We start from the raw sequence: 27781 nt of genomic DNA, 5'->3' as shown, positions 1-27781 counted from the left end.
TGATTTATATCACAAATGGGTAACTATGATGATAATAATTTTAATAAAATTCTATATGGTAATATGAAGGAATATAGTGAATATCACATTTGTTACTCATAAAATATACCAAATACATAAAAACAAATGAATAAAAATTTCCTAACATTTAAACAGGGCAGGTAGGAGGCAGAAGTGGATAGAATGTCAGGTCTAGAGTCAGATATACTATCTTCTGGAGTTCAAATCTGGCCTTAGACATTTACTGGCTGTGTCACCCTGGACAAATCACTTAACCCTGTTTGCCTCAGTTTCTTCATGTATAAAACGATTAGAGAAGAAAGTAGCAAATTACTACAATGTCTTTGGTCAAGAAAACCTCAAATTGGTGTCACAAAGGGTCAGATGTGACTGCAAACAATTGAACCAAAAACATTTTTAAAAATCAGGTTAGATCCCAAAGTATATCTTATTATTCCTTTCACCTAACAATGTAACATTCACTTTATGTGTCCTGGAAAATTATGTTTCTTAACCACTTGACTAAGCAAGTTGTTCCACATCTGAGACTGTTTACTTTCCTATAAAATAAGGAATATCTGCACTAAGTATTTTACAGTGTTGAAAGAAAAGCATTCTTTTAGCTTCAAAAGCCTCATATGTATGAGCTATTATTATAATTATTATATATCTATTTTTAAAACTCTAACAAAAAATAATATTCAGTATTATATTGCAAACTGATCTAGGTACTTCTACTTTTTCTCAAATACTCCTTGCATAACCTTGAAGAACTAGTAAAACAAGACTTCAGTCTTTTGAATTTAAATATTCTTATATCCAGATTCAATGTTATTTAATTCTATTAACCAGATAATCTAAGGGGCATAGTTTTTATGGAACACTAAGTAGTATATATTCTTTAATACACAAGGAAGAAACAAGTAACAGGAACAGCATTCTTTCTCTATTTTTTCTTGAATTGCTTAAGTTTAGTAAACCTGTCTTTAGTACAACATACAAAAATAAATAAATAAATCAAAAAGCAAGACGGCTTTCTATTCCCTGAACAAAAAATGTTTCCATCCTTCATAATATCACAATATGACATATAATTGTTTCAAAATCCTACATGTAAATGACTACAAATCATGCAAAGTAACACAGTATACAGTATAACGTATATTATTTTTATAATTTCAATATTCTATAATAAAATATAAAATTTTACAACATATTCAATTTGTGGCTCACCATAAACTCTATGATATATTAGTTCACCATAAGGTTTCTGCTACTGGACTGGTAACTCTCAGAATCCGTCATGACCAAAGAATTCATTACCTCTTAGCCAATCCATGATGAGTCTTTCCCTACTAAGCAGGACTGATTTCAGACAACACCAATTTGTCCAATTCAATAATTCTCTATTGATAGACCCTCAGAGAACCCAAGATTTGTGATAGGACATTGACAAAAATCAAAGTGAGGGAAGAATATATAAAATAGCTGCCATCTACTCCACCTAAAGTGATACCCATATCAGTGAGGTAAGATTCACCTAAGTAAACTGATTCTTTTAAACTTTACATTTAGATGGGTTATTTCTTCCCCAAGTGTTTCATTTCCCAGTTAGCACCTATCCATGTTTTCAAAGCCATCTTGATTCCATTCACATATATTTACATTAGTTGTATACATGGATGTATGAATGTATGTATATGAAGCAAAGAAATGGTGAGACAAAGAGGGAGATAGAGAAAGAAATGAGGAAAAAGAGGAAGGGATAGTGAGCAAATGAATAAAAATGACAGCATAATAGAAAATAGAGAGGATGGCAAAGAGAGCAACAGAAATAAAGAGGGGTCAAAGAGAATGACAGAATGAAAGAGACAGCATAACAGATTGAGTGACAGGGACAGAAAGTGACAAAAAACAAGAAAGAGAAAAATTTCTGTCTGAAATTGCCAAGAACAGGGACTAAAGATGTTAAGAAAAAATTAGACTTTTATTTAGATTACAGTTAGACCGTGTGTGTGTGTGTGTGTGTGTGTGTGTGTGTGTGTCACTAAATCAAAACTTCTTATGAAATAAAGCTATCTTTTTATACTGATACTTATACTAAGACATGATTCTGTCTTTTACAGGTAAAATTCTATGAAGACAAATGGTTAACTTTCATTTTAAGAGTGTGTTTTGAATAGAAAAAATATTCACTGAAGTTTTCTGTCACTTTCTTAGGAGAAAAAGAACAAAAGAAAATGTGAACAAACACTATCATCTTGGAGTTGTAATATAGTATATTCACACAGAAATCAGAAATAACCTAAAACTTGGAAACTTTTTTTAAAGATTCAAACTTTCACAAAAACTACTTATAATTCCAGCAGTCTAGCTTTGTCATACTTTTAACCCATTTTAAACTTTGTTCTCCCATTTTCTATGAAAAGTAAAAAGAAGCTTAAACATTTTGGGCAACCACATCATGTAGTAAAAAACAATCATATGCTTTCCAGTGCAATAAGATTGCCCTGTAAAATGATACAGCATAGGAAAAATATTATTAAATTTAATCTCTCCATTAAATATGAGAAACTGTAGACTAACAAGAGAGAAAAAATAGCAAATATATTGGATTTCACTAAAGGAGAATAAACTTTTCTTGTTTCAACCAGTCAAGTAAAACTAGTATTCTGAGAGAGGCAGAGCTATGATAAGAGCCTGCCTAGAATAACTTATCAGTATAAACACAATTACTGCCAAAGGCCACTTGACAGACTATCCACTGACCATGTTTGATATTTCTCATAAAGTCATAGTAATTACAGACATAATAACCTTGATCTTTGTAACACTTTACTAGGTCTTTTTTTAAAAGTTGCTGTGAAGACCAAGACATGCAGGAATGAAAAATTAAAACACAAATAAAGGAGATGAAAAGGATACTTTACAGAAACCAGTTTCAAAAGTAATTGACAAGCAACAACATTTAAAAAAAAGAAAATCAACTATAATTATTTAAGAAAAGCTTAAGGTCCTTCAACTTCTATTCATAATGTAAATATTTATAACCACAGAATGGAACTCTGTTTAAGGTTTCTGTTTATTGATGACAATTAGTCAAAGAAATAGTAAAAACTAAAGAAATTTTTTTTAAAAAATCAAGAATATGAAAATCAATCCAAAAATATTATCCTGCTGCTAATATCAGAAAGTATCTATTTGTCATTCCTACATATTCAGAGAAAAATATTTTAGGAAGTCTTTAAAGAAACAAACAAACAAAAAAAAAAAACAAGACAGATTAGGAATATAATAATATACCAAGTACAGACCTGCTTTTTTTGTTGTTTTCTCCAAATGAAATGTAACATTCCAGGTCATTTTTTTTTTAAATCTACATTTGCAATAGAGAACTCTAATTATTCCAAAAATTGTTCTATAATAGTATGGTCATTTTAAAAAATGATAATGCAATACCAAGAAATAAAGGAGGACCCTCCTCTGTTCTAGCCAGAAATAAAATCTTCCCTACTCAGTTCCATCACTTTTTTTTTCCTCTAGAAAATGAAAGAGCAGAAATGTAGCTATCTACACTGAGTCAAAAAAAGGGCAGAGGTGGAAGGTGGGAAGACAAGATAAAGAAAAAAAGTTGCACATCAATGTTCTAAATCAATAAATTTTGTACTTAAAAATACTTCTTTTGTATGCTACAATTTTAATACTCTACAAATTGTATTCTTTTATAACTTATTTAAAGATTATTTTGATATAAGAAAGTTACCCAAAATAAGGCTACTTGAATAATAAATCTTGAATTTTGCATCTCATCCACATACCAGATTGTCTCATAATTGGAAGAAAGTATTTTTTTTAAAGTAATTCTGATTTGGCAAATCTCTGACATGTGTGTGATTCTGGGAAGTCAGTTATAACTTCTTAATGCTCTGTACAATTCTCTAAAACTTTAAGTTGTCCAAATGGTGCTAAACTGCTTGGTAGAAAAGTTTCCTCATTGGAAAACCTCTTTACCAAAGAAATCACACCTAGTTCTTTACTTATTCTCTATCTCAATTCCAAGATCAGAGGGAAGTTTTCAAGTAACCCTAATATATGTTTCCAAATACTGATCATCATTACTTTTAACAGATACTTTATGCACCTCAGTTTTAAGAAGGATTTTTATAGAGATTACAGTGGCCCTGATTTAAAACAAATTTTTAAAAATCCTCCTAAATAAGGAATGTAATATCTAAAGATCTTGTAGGTTAAGTTAGTTGTTCATTGAAATCTTATAAATTATTCCATTGAGTCAGTCACTTGCTCAAATCCAAATTCAATACTTACTACTCAACACCATTTCTCTGCTCCAGTCAGGATAATTCTATTACTTTATCTGTCTAGAATGATGTCTTACTTCCTCTTTTCCAATTTCAGTACTTCATTTGTGTAAAAGATTTATTAGTGAGGAGTTGGTTTTATGCTCTATAACTTTTTTCATCTATGTCTAGCTTATCTTTCCATCTGTAAAGAAATTCTGTAAGACCTGGAATCTCATCTTTTTACATTATAGCGATCAGATAATGCTTGGATCACCAAAGGTTCAACATGTGCTTATTAAATGCATACTTATATATGGGAAAACACCTAGATATGTCAGTTCACTTAGGTGGTTTCTTGAAAAAATGATTTTAAAAATAACAAGCAACAAGAATAAGTTCCTTTAATTCTGTGCCTGATGTCAAAGATTTCTGCTTAAATCATTATGTAAGATAATTGTATTTATAGTACTTATACACAAGATAAAGTCTTTTATTTCTCACAATGGAAGTAATTTAGGATGCCTTGTAATTTGATTTTTTTTTTCAAATTAAACATCTTTTTCTACTGTCAAATGTTCAACAAGTACCACAGGTTGTCATTAAAACAGTAACTTCACCTAAGACTTTAGTAGCTGTTAAGACCATCTTTGTTTCTAAAAAATAGCATTCTAACTATTAAACTAAGACACAATTAAAAGCTCATATTTAGAGAGACTGAGATTAGTGTATTATTCCATCTTTTATTATTCAGGTATATATTACCTCCCAAGGAATTAAAGTATAAATATCAAGTTGTTTAATTCATAAGCTTTAAGAAATTCAGTATTTGAAAACTACAAGAGGAAAATTAGTTGAAGACTGACTGACTTGTCTAGTACATGGAAAAGAAAAGACTCAGAAAGAAAGTCTTGCTGAAAAAGATATCTTCATTCTATTATCTACTCACACTTTCCCCCAAAGCCTTCAGAATATTCTTCTCCATGCTTCCTCTTTCCTTACTGGGAAATGGTATGAAAGTGACTCAATGCATTCGTGAAAGAAAAATTTTGAGAGCAACTGGAGAGAATTCTATTCACTAATATTAAGCAATAAATTATTTGTAAGACATATAGTAAGATATCTGCAACACTGAGAAGTTAAGTCACTTGCCCATGGACAAAGAGCTAGTATGTGTCAGAGAGAGGACTTGAACACAGGCTTTTAATTAAACTCAAGACCAGCTCAATATCTACCATACTAAAATGCTCTTACATTGCACCTTTACTATTTTTTTTAAGGGGGCATACATACACACACACACACACACACACACACACACACACACGTTACTTTTTATATTCCAAAATTACATTGATAAGAAATATCCTATTAACTGAACATAAAATGTAAAATTAATCTCTAAAAATCCCTAAGGCTTAATTACTATACCAATAAGTCTTGCTTTTCTACCTTAATTTAATTGACAAGATTTATAATGGCCACCAGAGGGAGCCTTCATATACCAACAGATACAATAAACTCTTCTTTGCTTCCCAATAAATTTGAATTGCACAAAATTAGATACATAGGATCAAAGTCTAAATTGAGCAAAAAATTCAAAGGACTTCTGAATTTAAAATATTTAAGAATATAATCTTCTATCATAAAGAAGCTCTTTTTTCTCCTTTTATTTTTTTCTGGTTGTATCCATTCAATTCATACAGTTTGAAAATCAACTGGATTCAAGCTAAACTTTTTTTTCCAATTTCAGTATACAACTGTTCAGCATCCCATTCAAGTGGAGTTCTGCAACAAAAGAATGGTCCTATAAACATTATGAGTATACTTCAAATAATATCATTGAGAATTCTTCACAAGAATAGTTGAGAAAACTTCTGGGCAAATTGATAAGAAAATTAGAAGACTTCCCTTTTTAAAAGAAAGTTAGATGACTTGAAATAGGGTGCCTAACTTTTTGAAAACCCTATCAGGATAGTTAAATTAGCTATTAAGCAGTTAAATTAACTACTTAGTTTATGGAAGAAAAGACTGAGAGGGAATAGTATTATTCAGATATTTGATGACTTGTCTCTCGAGTCAGAGATATAAACTACCTAGATAGCAAAACTGGAAGTAATGGGTTGAAACAACAACAACAACAAAATAAGGAACAAATTTAGGGTCAACCTCAGGGGAAATTTCCTAACAATGAAATCTATCTGATGAACAAGCAATTCTCAAGAGAAGAAATCCAACAATCTAATCATATATTTAAAAAATGTTCCAAATCACTAATAATTTTTTAAATGTAAATTAAAGCAAAATTGAGGCTCTACCTTACTCATCAGATTGACAAATCTGACAAAAATAGAAAATGACAACTGTGGAAGGGTTGGAGAAAAACAGGAACATTAATGCATTGTTGGTAAATCTGTACATTGGTTCAATCATTCTGGAAAGCAATTTGGAGCAATGTCTGAAAAGCAACTAGATCGTGCATGATCTTTGACCCAACAATAGTAATACCAGGCCTATACTACCCCAAAGAAATCAAAGAACAGGGTTTATGGACAAAAAAAAAACATAAATAAGTTTTTTTGCAATGGCAAAAGAACTAAAAATTAAGTTGATGAGTATCAACTGAGGAACAGTTGAATAACATGTTATATGAACATAAGAATAAGAGAAAATAATGACAAAAAGAATGGTTTAAGAGAAAACTGGGTGAAATTATGTAAACAGATGTAAATTAGAACAATTCATATGCTGAAAACAAAGCTGTAAAAAATGGACAACTCTGAAAAACTTATGAAATCTTATCAACAAAATGACCAATGAAATGCCAGAGTACAAATGATGCAGAAATGCAAAGATAGATTAATATGCAGAATTAGTGCATACTTTTGGCCAAGGTGGGGATTTGTTTTCTTTGATAATTAATAGACTACAAAGGGTTTTTTCTTTCTTTTTTTTTTTTAAAGCATGGGAAAGATTGAAGGAAAACTAAATGTTTGTCAAATGAAAATAAAATTGGATGCTAAAGAATTAGAGCTATCCAAATGTGAAATGAGCTGTTTTAGGAAGCAGTTGGGAGTTTAAGCAATAAATCCTTATTGGGTAGATTGCAGAAATGGTATTCAGAAAAGGTATGCAGAAAGGTCACTAAAGTCTCTTCCAACTCTGAAGTTTAATAATTCTGTAAGTCAGGTTCTTTTCTGAGACAAAGAAAAACTTCCCAATAATAGGAGCTACTTAAAAATGCATTGGGCAGCCAAAATGGCAGAATGAGGAAGAAACCTTCTGAAGCCCTCCAAAATTCCCTTCAAAATGACTATAAAATTGATTTAGAATTGACTTAGGAACAGGGAAGCAGTTAACCAGCTTCTCAGGAAAGGTCTGTCTCACAGGAGTGGAGAAAGTGGGAAGGTTAGGGTCCAAGAAGACCAGCAGTAGCCAACTTCATATCAGGAAGTCTGCAGCAGTGCTCTAAGCCTGGGACAATCCACCAGCAAGGAACTTTCCTCCTGTAAACTAGCAACCCCCTAGTTATGTGAGCAATCTGACCAGTGCAAAAAGTCCCTGCCACCCTGCCCTTCCCTCCATCCTCCCTGATTAACCTCCATCCCCAACACACGCCACCATCTAGGACCTGACTATACTGCTGAGTAGTGCTGGAGCCCCATCCCAGGACTGGCCAAGAATGAGACTGCTCCTGGGTCCTGCCAGTTTTCCTGCTTTCATAGCAGCCCAGCAGTGGGCACCACCTCTGAGAAGACCAGAGGAACATCTCTCCTCCAGGACCAACCACCCAGAAAGACCTTGTTACCAAAAAACATAACAAAATTTATGAGATGCAGTCATTTAGAGGGAAATTTATATTTTTAATTGCTTACATCAATAAAATAAAGGGAAAAAAAATCAATGAATTGGCAAGCAACTAAAAAAAAAGCTAGAAAAAGAAAAAAATTTAAATCCCCAATTAAATAGGCAAACCAATAAAAATTTAAAGAAAACCATTGAACAAATAAAAAATTAGAAGGTGGTTTTATGAAAAAAAAACAATAAAACAGATAAATCTTTGGTTAATTTGATTTTAAAAAGTGAAAAAGAAAACCAAATTACTGGTTTCAAAACTGGAAGAGGTGAATTCCCATGAAGAGGAAATTAAGAAAATTGTTTGGAGCTACTTTGCTTAATTGTATACCATAAATTTGACAATCTAAATTAAGTGCATAAAAATCTACAAAAAAATAAATTACCTAGATTAATTGAAGAAGAAATAAAATATATAAGTAACCCAAATTAAGAAATTGAACAAGCCATCAATGAACTTCCTAATAAAACAAACACCAGAAACAGATGGATTTACAAATGAATTCTACCAAACATTTAAACAATAATTAATCTCAATACTATATAAACTGGAAAATTTGAAAAAAAATAGTCAAAGAAGGAATCCTACAAATTCCCTTAAAAAAAAAAAATTGATGTTCACACCTAAATTCAGCTAAAGAAAATTATAGACCATTTTTCCTAATGAATTCTGATGCAAAAAATTTTAAATAAAATACTAGTAAAGAGATTACAGCAACATATAAAGATCCCACAATATGACCAGATGGAATTTATACTAGGAATACAAGGGTGGTCTGATATAGAAAAACTATCACCATAATTGACTATATCAATAACAAAACTAAGAAAGCCAATATGATTACATAAATATGTAGAAAAAGTTTTTGAAAATATGGAGTATTCATTTCTATTAAAAAATACTAGAAAATATGGAGTATTGATTTCTATTAAAAACACTAGAGAACATAAGAATAAATGGAGCTTAGCTTGAAATGATAAGTAATATTTATCTAAAACCATCAACAAGAATTATCTTAATGGCGGAAAGCTAGAAGCCTTTCCAATAAAATCAGTGGTGAAGCAAGAATGCCAATTACCACCTCTATTATTTAATATTGTACTAGAAATGCTAGCTATAGCAATAAGAGAAGAAAAAGAAATTGAAAGAATTAGAATAGGCAATGAGGAAACAAAATTATCACTCTTTGCAAATTATATGATATTTACTTAGAAAACCCTAGAGGATCAACTAAAAATGACCTGAAATTATTAATAATTTTAGCAAAGTTGCAAGACAATAAATAAACCCACTTACATTATCACCATTTCTATATATTACCAACAAAGTTCAAGAGACAGAAGCAGAAATTCCCTTGAAAATTACTGTAGCCAGTAAATTCTTGGGAGTCTACCAGACAAGACAAACCTAGGAACTATATGAAGACAACTATAAAACACTTTTCACCCAAATAAAGTAATTTCTAAACAACTGGAAAAATATTAATTGCTCATTGATAGACTGAGCCAAAATAATAAAAATGACAATTCTCCCCTAAATATATAAATTTGGTTCCATACCAATCAAGTCAGCAAAAGAAAAAAAAATTATGGACCTAGGAAAAATTTAAAAAATGTTTCATTTCGAAGAACAAAAGCTCAGGGATTATCAAAAGAATCTGTGAAAAAATAATGTAAAAGAAATGAGATCTCAAACTGTATTATAAAGCACTAAGTATCAAAACAATCCAGTACTAAGAAATGGAGTGGTGGATCAGTGGAATAGACTGGGTACAAATTATACTACAATAAATTTTGATAGTAATATAGTATATGGATACACCCAAAGAACCAACTTTTGGAACAAAAACTGCTGGGAATACTAGAAAACAGTATGATATATATTAGATATAGACAACATCTAATACCATATACCAAGATAGGCTCAAAATGGGTACATTATTTAAACTAAAGAATGATGCCATAAGCAAATTAAATGATACTATAAACACAGAACAATTTACCTGTCAGATGTATATATAAGGCAAGAATTTAGAACTAAAGAAGATATAGAGACAATTAATAAATGTAAAATAGAAAAAGATTTTTATTTTTTTGTGTGAAGTTTAACAATTTTTGCACAAATAAAACCAATGCAACCAAAATTATAAGGAAAACAAAATTGGGGGAGAGTGAAATTTGCAAAAAGTGTTTGTAATAAATACTTCAATTTTCAAATATAAAGAGAACTAAATCAAATTTATAACACTACAAGTCATTTTTCAATTGATAAATGGTCAAAAGTTATGAAGAGGCAGTTTTCTGATAAAGAAATCAAAGCTATCTATAGGAGATTAATCACTACTAATTAGAAAAATGTAAATTAAAACAACTCCACAGTACCACTTCAGGATTGACTAAAATGACAAAAGAGTAAAATGCTGGATATTAGAGGAAATGTAGGAAAACTAGGATACTAATGCACTGCTGGGGGAATTACGAACTGATCCAACCATTCTGGAGAACAATTTGGAACTATGGCCAAAAGGCTACAAAACTATGCACACCCTTTGATGCAGCAATATCACTTAAGGTCTATATCCCAAAGACATCCAAAAAGAAAAAAAAATTATGGACCTAGGAAAAATTTAAAAAATTTTTCATTTCGAAGAACAAAAGCTCAGGGATATCAAAAGAATCTGTGAAAAAATAATGTAAAAGAAATGAGATCTCAAACTGTATTATAAAGCACTAAGTATCAAAACAATCCAGTACTAAGAAATGGAGTGGTGGATCAGTGGAATAGACTGGGTACAAATTATACTACAATAAATTTTGATAGTAATATAGTATATGGATACACCCAAAGAACCAACTTTTGGAACAAAAACTGCTGGGAATACTAGAAAACAGTATGATATATATTAGATATAGACAACATCTAATACCATATACCAAGATAGGCTCAAAATGGGTACATTATTTAAACTAAAGAATGATGCCATAAGCAAATTAAATGATACTATAAACACAGAACAATTTACCTGTCAGATGTATATATAAGGCAAGAATTTAGAACTAAAGAAGATATAGAGACAATTAATAAATGTAAAATAGAAAAAGATTTTTATTTTTTTGTGTGAAGTTTAACAATTTTTGCACAAATAAAACCAATGCAACCAAAATTATAAGGAAAACAAAATTGGGGGAGAGTGAAATTTGCAAAAAGTGTTTGTAATAAATACTTCAATTTTCAAATATAAAGAGAACTAAATCAAATTTATAACACTACAAGTCATTTTTCAATTGATAAATGGTCAAAAGTTATGAAGAGGCAGTTTTCTGATAAAGAAATCAAAGCTATCTATAGGAGATTAATCACTACTAATTAGAAAAATGTAAATTAAAACAACTCCACAGTACCACTTCAGGATTGACTAAAATGACAAAAGAGTAAAATGCTGGATATTAGAGGAAATGTAGGAAAACTAGGATACTAATGCACTGCTGGGGGAATTACGGACTGATCCAACCATTCTGGAGAACAATTTGGAACTATGGCCAAAAGGCTACAAAACTATGCACACCCTTTGATGCAGCAATATCACTTAAGGTCTATATCCCAAAGACATCCAAAAAGAAAAAAAAAAGAGAGAGAGAGAGAAAAGGATCTATTTCTACAAAAATATTTTTAGCAGCTCTTCTTGTGGTGATGAAAAATTGGAAATCAAAGAGATGCCCATCAATTGGAGAATGGTTGTATATAGAATTGTAATGGGATATTATTGTGTTATAAGAAATGACAAGCAGAATGATTTCAGGGGGAAAAATACATAAACTGATGCATAAAGAAGTAAACATAACCAGTATAACATTGTACACAATGAAAGCAAAAAAAAAAAAAAAAAAAAAAAAAAAAAGCAATGAGAAACTATGAATGATTTAGCTATGCTCAGCAATACAAATGATTCAAGACAATCCCAAAGGGCTAATGATAGCATACTCTCCTATCCACTTCCAGAGAAATAAGTGATATTGTTTGAATACAGATTTAAAAATACTATTTTTCACTTTGTTTCATGTTTTCTTTCATTCAAGTCTAATACAAAATGAGTAACATAGACATGTTCTACCTAATTGCAAATGTATAACTTATATATGATTGCCTACCATGCCAGGGAGAAGAGAGGAAAGGAGAGGGGAGGAGGAGGAAAAGAAAGATAGAATTTTTAAAACTTTAAATAAGAATGTTTTTAAGATGTTTAAATGCAATGGGCTACCAAAGAAGTTAGCCAATTCCCCATCACTAGAGTTCTTTAAGCCAGAATCGCATAACCAGTCATAAAAGATTTTGTTTCAGGTAAAATGTGGACCAAGTGATCTCCAAGGTCCTGTCTAAATAATAATCCTTGATTCTGTGACCTTAAACAACAAAATAAGCACTGTCCTTCATATCAGTTTAGGGAAAATGGCCATTTTCCCCCAACATATCTGTTATTGCTCAAAGCATTTTAAAAATTTCTCTCTGAGAACCACCCTTCTCTATTTCAATGTCTTCAGGAGTAGCAATAGTGGAATCAAACTAGCCTTCTTGCTGCTATTCCCACAACAGTTAGTCTCCCATCTTATATCTTTGTACAAACTATCCCCCGTTTCTGGAATGCATACTACTTACTTCCACCTTAGAAGTCAGCTTCCTTCAGAACTCAAGTCATTGCTCAGCTCCTACATGAAGCCTCCAATGAGTTTCAAATATGTTAATCACATCTCCATCAAAAAAAAAAAATCAGACTATGTTTATTATTCATATTATATATACTTCTATATTATATGTTGTCTTCCCTAAGACAATGCTAGTTTCTTAGAGGAAGTAAGTTTTTCATTTCTTTCCTGAATGAATGCTTCTTGACTGACTGATTGATTGGCCTAGATCTAATCTACCATATACTTGATAATCAACCAGCCTTTGTTTTAGGCTCTCCAGTGAGGAAGTAAGCTACATGAGAGTAGATCTAATTATTAATACATTTTTCCTTATGCAAGCTTTCCTTACATCAAAGAATGTAGCTGATAATGAAATAGATAAGAGCATTGAACCTGGATTAAGGAAAATCTGAGTTCAAATCTGGCCTCAAACACTTAATCGTTTTGTAATCCTCAGCAAGTCACTTATATGCTTCAGTTTCTTCATCTGTAAAATAAAGATAATAATAACACCTATCTCCCAGAGCTGTTGAGATCAAATGAGAAATGTAGCATAGGATCTGGCATACAGTACATGCTCTATAAATGCTTATTCCCTTTCTTCTAAATCTGCTTCTTTGCAGTTCCAATTACTTACTCATAGTTCTGCCCTGGAGCCAGAAGAACAAATCTGATCCTGCTTCCAAAGGTCAATCCTCTAAGTACTTAAAAACAGTTGTCATAGAACCATTAAATCTTCTTTTCTCCTGGTGAAACATCCCAGTTCCTTCAGTTGTCCAATGGCATGAATTCTAGGCCCTTCATTATCCTGGATGCCTATTTCTATTAAGGAATTCCTAAAATGTGGCACCCAGAACTAAATGAAATTCTTTAGTTACAGAAGCTGGACTATCATGTCCTGAGTCCTAGATACTATGACTCTCCAATTTCAGATTAAGACCACATTACCTTTCTTGGTTGCCATACCATGATCACACAGCCAAATTTGTTTGCAGTAAATTCTCATATCTTTTCAAACAAAGTGAAAGTAGGTGGCACCAGTCCTGAAGTGAGGAGAACCTGAATTCAAATCTTTCAAAGACAATTGGATAGTTTTGTAATCATATCTTCCAGTTCTTTCCATACCTGAGGATATGATTTACCTGACCTATAAAGGTCACTGAGCTAGAAGGCATATTATTAGAGATCATCTAAATCAACACCTTCATTTTACAGATGAACAAGCCTTCAAAGATTAAATGACTTGTCCCTAATGATAAAACTAGTTATTGGCAAAATTAGGATCAGAGCCCAAGTACCTGTGACTGTTCTTTTTACTATGTTGTGTAATGAAGAGTAAGAGGGGAGCAGAAATTTTTCAGAAGGATTCCTCTTCTGTATCCCAGCTGTTCCTGATTTCTCCCTTTACACCATAGGTTCTAACAGTCTTTTTTATCTTTTAAAAGTCCTTCATACATGTTTTATATTTTAGCCATAATTATACACATTTTATATCTCATTTAAGATAGCATTCAGTTGCTGCATCTCTTAAATCACATCTTCAGAAGACAAACAAATTTAGGGTTATCAGGGATTACATTAGAAGTACAGGTGCAGATAATAACGTATCTATGTGTCAGATGACAAGATTCTGATAAATCTGATAAAACGAATGATATTCCCTATTCTATAACTAGTCTGAGTTTATTTTAAACCAGGAGTCAAGATGATCTTCTCCAACTATCATCTATACTAGAAGGAAGAGGAGAAAAAACAGGCATTTATTAAATACCTATTATGTGCCAGGCACTGTACTAAGCACTTTAAAAATATTGTCTTATTTGATCTTCACAATAATCCTATGAAGTAAGTACTATCATCATTCTTATTTTTCAATTAAGGAAATTGAGGCAGAGTTAAGTGACTTGAACAGGGTCACATGGCTAGAAAATACCTAATATTCCTAGAAGAAACTTATCACAGATTTATAAAAATTTGCTTACCTTCTCTATTAAAAACATGTTCCTTCACTCTAGAGCAGAGCAAACAGACTCTTAACTGTTTTTTTTATGTATATGCCATAGAACTCCATGATAGAATCCTTATTAGAATGTTTTTAAATGCATAAATACATAATAAGTGATTACAAAGAAACCAAATATATTGGAATATAGTTGTCAAAATATTTTTTTAAGTTCATGCAACCAAGACTAAGGTTCCCTACTTTAGAACCTGGTTCAGATACTAAGATATCACTAGATGTTGCTACTGCTAAACAGCACAATTTTATTTTTGAATGATTTGCTAAAAGCAAAGTAAATAGTAGAATTTTTTTTTTTTTACAATCTACACAGAAATCACTGAATTAGATGTTATAGGGATGCCAATTAGGTAAGACATGGTTTCTACACAAGAAATTTCCAATTCAGTTACAAAGATACAAAACACACAATTGAACCAGACCATAAGGTAGTATCGTTAGGTATACTTGCCTAACAAAAGAGTAGCAAAGTCCACATGACTACTAAATAGAACACTTTAGCTGGAATGACTGCAAGAAATTTCATATAAAAGAAGCTGAACTCAAGCTAGACTTTAAAGGACTGGTAAAAAGAGAAAATGAGAAAGTATCCCAGAAGATAGATTAGCATCACTGGCACAGGAGGAGCAGGCAGATACTATATTGGAGAAGTAGTGAAGAAACCTCCAGCTAGTACAGAAGGTTCATAGTGAACCTTACAGCAGCAAGAAAGATATTGAAAAAGTCAGGTTGAGTCCTTGAATGTTCAGCTTTTTAAGAGTATGACAATGTTAAAATCAAACAACAAAAAATATTATGTTTCTACTGTTCATAGGCATGGAACACTATGTCCACATGCCAAAATCAGAAAGTATTTTCGAGGAAAAGTGGATCTTTGTGATAAAGAATGATCTAGCATACTTCCTACAATGCCAGCTGGTCTGAACATAACGTAGTTAGATCTGACTGAAACAACTGAACAATAACAACAAAAAAGTACAAATCATGGTCTCATTTCCTGAATAAGTTTACATTCTAATAGAGCATAACAGCATATACATATGTGAAAAATCTAATTACCATACAAAAATATAACAACAAGGTAGCCCAATTCAAATACCAATCACAAAATTTTCATGCTGGTAGAACTATAAAGAAAGAAATATACTCTCACAATTTTCATACAAATGCAAATTGGTGGGATTTTTTGAAGAAAAATCTGTCAGTATAAAGTGAAAATTAATAAAAATAATCAGATCTTATGATATAATAATCTTAAAAAAATTCTCCTAGGGATGATGTGGATTCCAATGCATGGAACTACAGTTTCCAAAAAACTAAAAACCTGGAGATCATTTAAAAAAAAAAAAAAGCACACACACACACAACTGAGAGCCATAAGATAGGTTTAAGCAGGCAAACAAAAAATTTGCAGATGAATTAATATAAAGTATTTTGTATGACAGAAAAATTATAATGCTTAATTGAATAGCAAGTGAGATCTATGCAATGTAAAGAAAATTGGAAGTTCTCCAAAATAAAGAACAAACCTTTTGTGGTAAACTTACAGGACAAGATGGACATGGTTGGTTTGTAATCTCCATTACTGGAAGGAATACCCACATTGATAAGATCATTGATCCAAAAAAATATCAGAATATGCTAAGAACAAATTTATGGGGGATGCAAACAAGAGTCACATAGGGATAGTTATAGTCATATGATCAAGTTGTAGGCTGCATCTTTGAAGAGAATATCCATATTAATAAAAGCCCCAATATATTAAAATATACCAAAAACATTATTCCCAAAATATATATTTATCAAAAGAGAATTATAACCAATCAACTAGTGATCTATTGTTGACAATGACTCTTCATTTTTTTAAGAGGACCAGTGACATCACAGAGCAATGTCTTGATCAACTAGTGATCTGAGAACCAATGACATCATGGCATAATGTCTTGATTTGCACATGAAATGGATTTAAGTGAGGCAGAATTGCACTGGTGTGTTTTGTAGAGAATAACTTTGCTGCTTTCAATGACTGATCAAAATCTAATTGCTCTATTACAAATGCATTAGCTGCCTTCATAGTCACTAGAACAAACTAATTCACCCATTTCACAGGGAGAAGTCTATTATGCTTGAAGTAGATATCCCCCTAATTCACCAATGGATTTGAGGCCTTCACTTTACCCACAATCTGAGTTAGACCTATCTATATATCTCTCTATCTATAAATAGAGAGATAGATATACATATGTATATCTTTCCTCTTACTCCAAATCCAGCATTTTTCTATACTGTCTTTAAATGTCCAAACCTCAAGTAAGTAAATAAATTGTGGCATATCACTTTAGGGTAATACTTAAAATAGAATTAAAAACAAATATGAGTCATAAAAATAAAATGTATCAATCAACAGGCATTAACAACAACATAGTTAAGTGCTTATTATATACCAGCATGAATGCTGAGAATACCAAAAAAAAAAAAAAAAAAAAAAAGCAGTAATACCTGTTGTCAGGAAGTTTAATCCAATAGAGGAAACAAAATATACATAAGTAGATGAAAGCTGCCTTAAAGTGGAAAGTACCAGGTGAGGGAGGTGACAAGGATTTTAAGAGGAAATTAAAAGGAAGAACATTCTGGGTCCAAGAGATAATAAATTTAAGTGCATGGAAATATGGGAAGTGTTACATGTGTAAAGAACAATGAGCATATTTGAATTATAAAGTGCTGAGGAAAGGAATAAATATATTTTTTTAAAAAAATAAAATATGAAAAGTCAGGTTCTTAAGACTTAAATGTCAAACAGAAGAATGTATATTTGATCCTAGAGGTAACTAAGAAGTGATAGGAGTTTAGTAAGAGGAATGGCAGGAATAAGGTGATCAGATCTACATTTGAGGATAATCACCTTGGCCATTGGGTGAAGCATGGATGGAGTGCAGACATGAGTCAGAAAGTCCAATTAAACACCTACTGCAGTAATCTATGTAAGAAATGATGAAGTCCTGAACTAAGGTGATAACTATTAGATTTCTTTGTGTTTAAGAGAGGGTTAGAAGTTTTATGAGATTAGGGAATTAACTGAATATCTATTGCTACTACACTTCAGATGTCATATTATTGGCTAATTGAATATAAGCTAATCGTTTACTGTGCAAATGTAAAGAACTGACAGTTAAACCTGAATCTTTGTAGCTATTAACCTTTCTAAAGAAGATAAATATGTTCGCATTCCCCATAAATTGTTCAAAAATTTTGATATAAGATTCTTTTACCACTTTACCACAATCTTGAAACAGTTTCTTGGTCTATATAAAATATTTGTACAGCACACATAACACAATTAACTGGCACAAAACAGGTTATGATAAAAGATTGTTCTCTTCTCCCTAACTCCCTTAATGTCCTAATTTAGAGATCATGGATCTATTAGAAATAATTTCAGGAATCACAATGTATTTGATGGAAACAGAAAACAAGAGTCAAGAGTTCTAAATTCTATTTTTTAACTTTACCCTTATTTTGTGTATGATCTTAAGCAACATATTTGCCTGAACCTCAGCTTTCTCACCTGAAAAGGTCAAACCAATGAACCACTTCATAGAAAGACAATTGAAAGATTTGGGGGAAGAGGGGTAGGTTGTTTTGAAAGAACAAGGTATGGAATGAAAAAAAAATCACTAATGAATGTTGTGGGACTATAGGATAGTAGATCCAGGGTTATGGAGAACCTCGGAGGCCATCAAACCTAATTCCTTTGTTTGAAAGATGAGGAAAGTAAGGACCAGTTAACCATAAGTAACTTGCCCTAGTCAGACAGATAGCATCAGAGTGGGATTTTAAACCAATATCCTTTAATTACAGAAAGTATTCTTTCCACCATGTCATGCTGTCCCATATCTCAAGAATTTTTGAACTCTTCTCAGATAGATTGCACATAGGATATGAACAAGCAATTCTCAAGACAAGAAATCCAAACCATCTATAGTCATGTGAAAAAAAATTGCTCAAAATCATCAATAAATAGGTAAATATAAATTAAAATTCTGAGGTTCTACCTTACACATGTGATTGATAAAGATGAGAAAAAAGAAAAATGACAAATATTGGAGGGACTGTGAAAAGATAGAATCATTAATGCATTATTGGCAGAGTTGTGAATTGGTCCAACCATTTTGGAAAGCAAAGTAAAACTACTCCAAAGAAATCAAAGAGCTTTCAAAAAGTCCTATGCATGCAGAAATATTTTAGCAATTCTCTTTGAGGTGGCAAAAAATTGGAAATTAAGCAAGGTTCTTTAATTGGGAAATAGCTGAACAAATGTTAGTAGATGATTGTATTGTTCTTAGAAATTTAAGATTTATATAAACTTCAGTGAACAGTACCCAGAGAAGTATTTATATAATAATAATACCATAAAAATGAACAACTGTGATAAACTTAAGAACTTGCCTAATGCAATAACCAACCCTAAGTGGAGAGCTAATGATGACCTAACAAAGAATAATACCTTCTGCCTATAAGTCAAAAGTCTTTAATCCTGAGATACCAGACACTAAGAGAAAGAGAAGTGACTTTCTACTGAAGCCAGATATCTTTAGATGTGTGCTGTATTCACTTTGTCAAGAAACTGGATACATACTACTAAATCGTCCTTACAACTAGAACTGATATCTGTTCAAGACAAATAAAGAAGCCATACACTGAACTGTGAGATTACTGTATGCCTTCTTAAAGGAAAGGAAATTTTGTGCATTAAAAAATTACATGGTATATAGGTAATTTGGGGCATTGGTTTGCAAGACTGCTTTCAATAAGTAGTCATGTTAGTCTGATGTATTCATAGAATCACTTTCTCACCTAATAAGGTCTAATCCAATATCTGAAAGAAATAGGGAAAAAAAAAAAACCAAACCACTCCAATCCTTAAAGTAAATGGTATTAGCCTCAGCAGAAAAGTTTAAGAGATATACTAGTCTTGTGAGGGTTATAATATCATTAGAAATTGGCTAGAAGTACTTTCATAGGCAACATGCCAACATTTATACCTAATTTTGAGTTTTGTTTAGTGACCAAAAAAAAAGCCATAGGGTTGGACCTTACATAGTTAATTACTGTTATGGAAAATCTTAAGGAAGCTTATTATAAAAAAGTTTAAAAATTTCAAAAAGTGAACTAAAACCTCAGATCTCACTCAGTAAGTACAAATATTATTTCCAAAGTAATCTTATTCCTGAATTATTCTTGAATTGATTTTCTATTCAAGTTTTGCTCCAACTGTTGTCCCTACATTTCTTTTTTAAAAGTTCTTTAAAATGATAGAACCTTTTATTACTACTTTGCAATCACTCTTTAAAACAAGGACTGAACAACACAGATATCATTGTGAATTTGTATCATTCTAACAGAAAATACATTCAAGTTTATATAATTTTAGAGGTGGAAGGGGCTAGATCAATTCCCTCATTTCACATGTAAGAAAATAGAGACACAGAGAAGTTCAACAGAGTGAACATCCAGAACTTTAAATTATGAATGGGGAAAAAAAAAACCTGCACAATAATTTTCAATGTGCAATTTAATTAATAACTTACAAAATGAGAAAATTGCCTTAGCAATAAGCAATTTAGGATGAAACCTATATAAGTTAAATACTTTGATGGGAGGAGAGACACCAGAAAAAAATCAAATAAAAAAGTTTATAGAATATTCAAATTTAAGTGAAATATATGAACTACAATAGTGACTACAGTATTTAAGTAGCCATAATGAGATCAATTTTAACTGACCAACAAAAAACTCAGTTCTGTATTGTCACCACACTTAAACATTAAAGGGATATGTTCAGATTATATATTATAGTTATCATTCTGATTTATATGACAAAATATACAGTGTTTATATTAAAATATAAAATATCATAAATGACACAAAAAGCTAACCTTTATAGTAAACTATTTGACAAAATATGAATTTTTAACATCTGGAATTATAACATTCACACAGATTTAAAATAAAAACTAACAGAAACAGGTAGAAATTAAGATTATAAACTAAAAAATGTATTTTGAACAGAAAACCAATTCCTTTCACCAACAGAGAGAGAAATGTTATGAATTATAGAAAAACAAACTGTTCCTTATAAACCAATTAAAATGAAGGCAAATAAAACTAAACATAAATATGCATAGAACAACAAAAAAAAAAGACTTCTACATATTGCCTAAAATGCTACCCAATTATCTAAAATGGAAACTGCTGTTTCCACATGGCAACCAACTTCTACAAAACCTTCATTCTGATATAAAAGTATTTTTTAATTCAAGTTAAACTAACACTTTCAGTAAACTCAGCAAATACTCTCAGGATATCTAATGAAAGCCCAAGAAATTCACACAAAAAAAGGATTGGGGAGACAGAAAGGAGAGGATCTGTATCCTACCCTTTTTTGCAGAACTATTGGAGTTATTGCAGGCAGGGTGACCCTTCTTGCACACAAGCTCATGTCTTTTCTTCATAGAACTATACCCTCTTGAAGACCATATGTGAAATGAAATCCACAGTTAACTCCAAGGAGTTTCTGTTCTCAGTTCAGAGAAACAACTAAAAAAGTAATAAATGTCATCCTGTTTATGTGAATCTAACTCTACCAAAAGCCAATTAAGGATGACTATGGGACAGGACAAGGCAGCAACCAATCACTTTCTTGAAAACGCCTCCTTTGTCCTTGGAAACACATTCTGATACTTTTGTTTATGATATTTAAAGAACCAGATTAACAGGCATTTAGCTCACTTAGGGCTAGTTTTTTTTTTTCTTCTCAAAACAGTGTAATTCAATGCCATCTTTGTTGATTAGACAGTTATATCCTCATTTTACCAAAGCAATTTAACATATGGCAGATAAGAGATTGTTTACACTGGTCTATTTAAAGTATGTAAATATGGAGATGAAGTAAATTTACTGAATAGTTATGCTACTCATAAAATGGGTAATTGGGTCAATTTGGGGACTTTGCACATCAGATTAAAATGAATACTCTCAAAAGGATTCATATATATATATATATATATATATATACATATATATATGGAATAAAGAAAATTGCATTTTATATAAACACATTCTATTCCCTGCTAAATGATAAATCCTGCATTTAGGGTTAAACTCAGACTGTCCCTGAAGCCAAATACCATTTTAAAGACTACTTCAACAAATGATGGTATTAATTAATAGGGAGGGTTTCTGAGATACAATATAAATTAATTTTCCAAAGTTTATATTTTTAAAAAAGCAGCACAGAATTGCATATTATTAACACATTGATTTCAAACAGAATCCAGATCTCAGATCTTCCCCCAAATTTTTATTTTCTTTTTTCCTAGAATTACTAAAAGAAGAGAACTTTTTTTAGACAAAGGGACTAAAAATAGGACCCACAAATAAGCAATTTTAATGAATCTCTATAAGATTGTGTTAAAGCAAATATGCTTAGTAATATCAAAAAAAAAAGAAATCACATAATCAGTAATCTGAATTTTCACAATTACAAATTTGCCAACTAACAATTCCTTAAATCTCTTTATTAATCCTGCTATCTCTCTTGTTCAGCCATAAACTAAGAACAGATACAAGTTCAGTGTAAAAGATACCCCACATTACCACATGATTACAACATTACTATTTTAATAACATGGAAGATCCCAGGCAAAAGAGTGAGGCATTATTTCTGCAACTAAAGTACCATTAGGATTTAGTTTATTGTCTTACACTTTGATGTTTTTCTTATGTATGCCACATGCAGACTTATCAAAAAAACATGAAATTAAAATTCAGACTCTTTCCTATGCTGTTTCAAAACAAGTTTTCTCTGATTATTGGAAGTGGGAAGAAAGGGGGAGAAGGACAGGGAGAAATAGCTCCTGAATCAAATGTAAAGTCAAATTGATCTGCTTTGGGAGCAGGAATTTGATTCTTACAGATAACTACCCTAAAATTTATAAATGTGGGAATGGGAGGAAGGCATGAGAAAATTTTTAAAGTTTGAAGGGAGAATCACTGTGTCCATGGTATAAAAATTTATTCAGTTTTAACAAAGTTGGATCATTTTACTGACAAACCAAAGCAACAAATCTCTCTCTTGAGGGCACCTATATCAACTACAGTACCATGTGCATAATTCATCTTCAATACTAAGCTTCTTCAGGCCTGAGAGTTTTCATTTTGTCATTGTTTTCCCAATACTTAAAATCAGCACTTTGCACATAGTAGGTGCTCAAATATTGAACTGAATTTTTGAAGTTTCCCATAGGCTTTGAACATTCCACCAAAAAAATCTATCTTGACATAAGTTAAATTTTAAAACTGGGCTCCACAGCAGCCAGATCATGATTCTATGTTTTATTACAAAACTTCCAAATAAATTCTTCAAAATCAAAATAACATTTAATTTTTCTTTAAGTGCAATGAACTTACCTTTTTTGCAGCTAAATAAATACTTTACAATTAACTTCAGAGTGAAATATTTTACATCCTCTACACTTGAAAAATTAAGTTTACAACTTTTTAATGAACTTTCACCAAAGTTATATTGGCATTAATCCGAATAAATGTTACAAGAAAGTTAACTATTTTTGAAACTGTCTTTGAAAACCATGTACTTTTTTTTAAAAAATGAAAAAGTGTCATCATTGAGATGATCAAATCAAGAAAAAGAAAATAAGTCATTGACAATCACAATACAGCCAACAATATGTCAACCAAACCACTTCACTCTCTCACTAAAAAACTATCAGAATTCCCCAATACCAAGAGAATCCAATACCAAGCTACTAAACCAGGCACCTGAGTTCTTACACAAATGTCCTCCAACTAATCTTGTAGTCTATCTCCATTTCTAAATCAACACAAACTTGTACTGTAACCAGACCAGTTGAATCATCATCCCTTGAATATGTTTTGGGCATTCCCATTTATGAATTATTGGTTAATTCTGCTACACCACCCTCTTTACCCAACCAAACTCTCCAGTTGAGGAAGCTAGAGTCAAGTTCAGCCTTAGACATTTGATAATTTTATGACCCTAAGCAAATCATTTATCTTCTTTTCCTCTTTTTGCCTCAGTTTTCTCAACAGCAAAATGGGGGTAATAAACAGGGTTGTTATGAAGATCAAATGATATGATTTTTTTAAAGCACTCAGCACAGTGTCTGGCACATATTAGATGCTACAAATATGTATGAACTTTATTTATTATTTATTATTATTATTATACTACCAAGTAAATATAAAGTTGTTGAGGCAGGTCAGAAGAGGGAGATCATGAAAGTCTTTATGAAGGAGGTGACTAATCCTTAAGGAGAACTTTGGATATCAATCAACAAGAATTTATTAACAAGAATTTAAGTGACTACTATTAGGCTAGGCACTATGCTAGGTGCTAAAGATACAAGAACAAAAATAAAAACTGACCTCAAGAAGTTCACATTCCATCAAGGGAAACAATTTCTAGAAGTAATTTTATATAAAGTTAGATGGATATAAATATATCTATGAAGATATACATAATATAAAGATATTTACATATAATATTTAGATTTAGCTACACTATAAACATATGTCTATAAATGTATCTATATAAATATAGCTATAATATAAAGACATTTTATATATAATGTATATGTATAGTTGTGTCTATATGAAGAGATATAGACATGGATGTATCTAAATATAGTTACTATAGATATACCTATATTATATATTTACATATATATCTTTTATGGCATAAATATTATAGATACATATGTTATAAGTGGATATAGATATAGATATAGATATTTATATCAAAGCTACATCTATGTATATTTATGTCTAAATAAAAGTATATTTATCTATATATGTGTGTGTGTGTGTGTGTGTGTGTATATACACATACATATATACAAGCACACTTTTATGTAAGTATAGACAAAATTGATTAGATTAAAGCATTTACTGAACACTTCTGCATAGGAATACGAATATAAGCAAAGAGTCCTTTCCCTCAGGGAGTTTCCATTCTAATGAGAGAAAACATTAAAGGTGGGGGGATCGATGAAGGTGAGATGGAAAAGTACAGAGTGAGGAGGTAAGCTAGGTTAGAAGTGAGCATTGTTTATCATGGGCACTTTCTCAAATGAAGGTTCTGGAGAGGAATTTGAGTACAGGCATGTCCAGTGTGAAAAAAAAAAAAAAAGCAGCTGGTATGGAGGAGGGAAAGTCCAGAAAGTCAGGAGCTGAGCCAAGTTACAAGTGAGAAACAAAGTAATTTCTTGGGAGTCAAACTAGCAGCTGTTGTGATCTGGAAAGGCATCCTGGAGAAGTTTCAATTGAGCTAAGCTTTGAAGGAACAAGTTGTTAGTGAAGAGAGAGCAGACTGAAATGTGAGTACCTAGGGGTTGAAGAGGTGAGGCTCTATACAGGATACTTCCACACATAAAATTGGTCTAGAAAGAAATGTTGATACTTGGTTGCAAAGGACTTTAAATATCATAAAGATTTTATATTTTATGCTAGAGGTTATAAGAAGCCGCTAAAATTTCTTGATCAGCAGATATCAGGCAACTGCAATAATCCAATCTAAGAAGTGATGAATGTCTAAATAAGGTTGGTTAGTATAACTGTAAATAAGGTTGACATAATTGGAAACAAGAAACAATGAAATGTTAAAATAAGGCTTTGTAACTGATTGATTATGGGATGTGAGTGGGAAGAAAGAGTAAAAGATGACTTTTCAGGTTAGGAAAAATAACAAAACTACCTCCCCCCCCCAAAAAAAAAAAAGATGCTCTTCTTATACAATATCAGGAAAACTATTAGCATAATTGATCGTATCAATAACCAAACTAAGAGAAATCATATGATTATCTCAATAGATGCAGGAAAACTATTTGACAAAATTCAATACATATTCCTAACAAAAATACTAGAGAGCATAGGAATAAAGAGAGTTTTCCTCAAAATAATAAGTAGTAACTAAAATCTATCTAAAACCATAAACAAGCACTATATGTAATTAAAATAAGCTAGAAGTTTTCCCCAAAAGATCAGGGTGAAACAAGGTTGTGCATTATCACCATTATTATTAAATATTGTACTAGAAATATAAGTTTTAGCAATAAGAAAAGAAAAAAATTGAAGGAATTAGAGTAGATAATGAGGAAACAAAACTCATTCTTTGCAGATGATATGACGATTTATTTAGAGAATCCTAGTGAATCAATTAAAAAACTACTAAAAATAATTAACAACTTTGCAAAGATGAAGAATATAAAATAAACCCACATAAATCATTGGCATTTCTACATGTTACCAACAAACCCCAGAAGCAAGAGATAGAAAGAAAAATCCCTTTTAAAATAATAGTAGGTAGCATGAAGTCTATATGCCAAGACAAAGCCAGGAACTATATAAACACAATTACAAAAAGCTTTTTATACAAATAAAGTTAGATCTCAACATTTGGGAAAAAATATTCATTGCTTATAGCTAGACAGGCTCACATAATAAAAATGACAATTCTATCTAAATCAATTTATTTATTCAGTGCCATACCAACTGCCAAAAAAACTTTATAGGGCTAAAAAAATTAACATGATTCAATTGGAAGAACAAAAGGCCAAGAATATCAAAGGAATTGATGAAGAAAAATACAAAGGAAGGACCCTAGTTATAGCAGATCTAACACTATATTATAAGGTGGCAGTCATCAAAACCATTTGGTATAGACTAAGAAGTGGAGCAGTGGAATATGTTAGGTACACAAAACACAACAACCAATTACTGTAGTGTATATAGTAATAAGTAATATGGATAACTCTAGCTTATGGAATAAGAACTCACTATTTGACAAAAATTTCTGGGAAAACTTAAAAAAGAGTATGACAAAAATTAGACATTGACCAACATTAACACCCTATAGCAAGAAAAGGTCAAAAATCAGTTCGTGATTTAGACATGAAGTATGATACTATAAACAAATGAAAGAGTTGTTTATCTGTCAGATCTGTGAAGAAGGAAGGAACTTAAGGCCAAAGAACTAGAGAACACTATGAAATGCAAAATAATGTTGATTATATAAAAAGATTTTGTGTGCACATGCATGTGCACAAACCCATAAATAAATAAACAATGCAGCCAAGGTTAGAAGGGAAGTAAAAAAGCTAGGAAGCAATTTAACAGCTAGTATTTCTGAAAAGACCTCATTTCTAAAATATTTAGAATATGTAAATATTAACATTAAATATTTAGAAAAATTGACTGAAATATAAAATATGTCATTCCCCAATTGAGAAAAAAAAATCAAATGATATGAAAAATTTTCAGATGAAGAAATTAAAGCCATTTCTTGTCATGAAAAAATTTCCCAAATCACTATTGATCAGAGAAATGCAAATTAAGACAACCCTGAGGTATCACTTCATACCTCTCAGATTAGCTGAGATGATAGTAAAAGATAATGTAAGCATTGGATAAGGATGTAAGAAAATTGAGGCACTAATACATTGTTTGTGAAGTTGTGAACTGACCTGACCAATCTAGAATACAATTTGGAGTTGTCCAAAGGGATATCAAGCAATGTCTGCACTGGATCTGTATCTCAAATAGATCATCAAAAAGGGGAAAGAATCCACATAGGCAATAATGTTTGTAGTAGCTCTTTTTGTAGTGGCAAGGAATTGGAAATTAAGTGGATGTCCATCAGTTGGGGAATAGCTGAATGAGTTATAATATAGGAAAGTAATGGAATATCATTTGTTCTATAAGAAATGATGAACAGGTTGATTTCAGAAAAGTCTAGAAAAACTTACATGAACTGATGCTGAGTGAAGTGAGCAGAATCAGGAGAACATTATACACAGTAAGAGCAAGATTGTGTAATGATCAATTGTGA

General features: G+C 31.4%; 1 protein-coding gene across 2 annotated transcripts in view; it reads right to left on the bottom strand.

The window, feature by feature from the left end:
* GRB14 (growth factor receptor bound protein 14) overlaps positions 1-27781 on the bottom strand; it is a 145208-nt gene that overhangs the window by 53699 nt on the left and 63728 nt on the right. Inside the window, exon 1 of one of the 2 annotated variants that reach the window (XM_051986254.1) lies at positions 21293-21451. The exons of the other annotated variant lie outside the window; for it this stretch is intronic. Within the exon in view, the coding sequence (XP_051842214.1) occupies positions 21293-21355 (63 nt within the window). The 5' untranslated portion in view covers positions 21356-21451. Of the gene's footprint in view, positions 1-21292; positions 21452-27781 lie in introns of those variants that run through there. 2 annotated transcript variants of the gene reach the window in all.

This window comes from Antechinus flavipes, chromosome 3, assembly GCF_016432865.1.
Source record: "Antechinus flavipes isolate AdamAnt ecotype Samford, QLD, Australia chromosome 3, AdamAnt_v2, whole genome shotgun sequence".
NCBI classification, from domain to species: Eukaryota; Metazoa; Chordata; class Mammalia; order Dasyuromorphia; family Dasyuridae; genus Antechinus; species Antechinus flavipes.
Note: the sequence above shows the minus strand (reverse complement) of the source record. Positions and strands in the feature narration are given on the sequence as shown.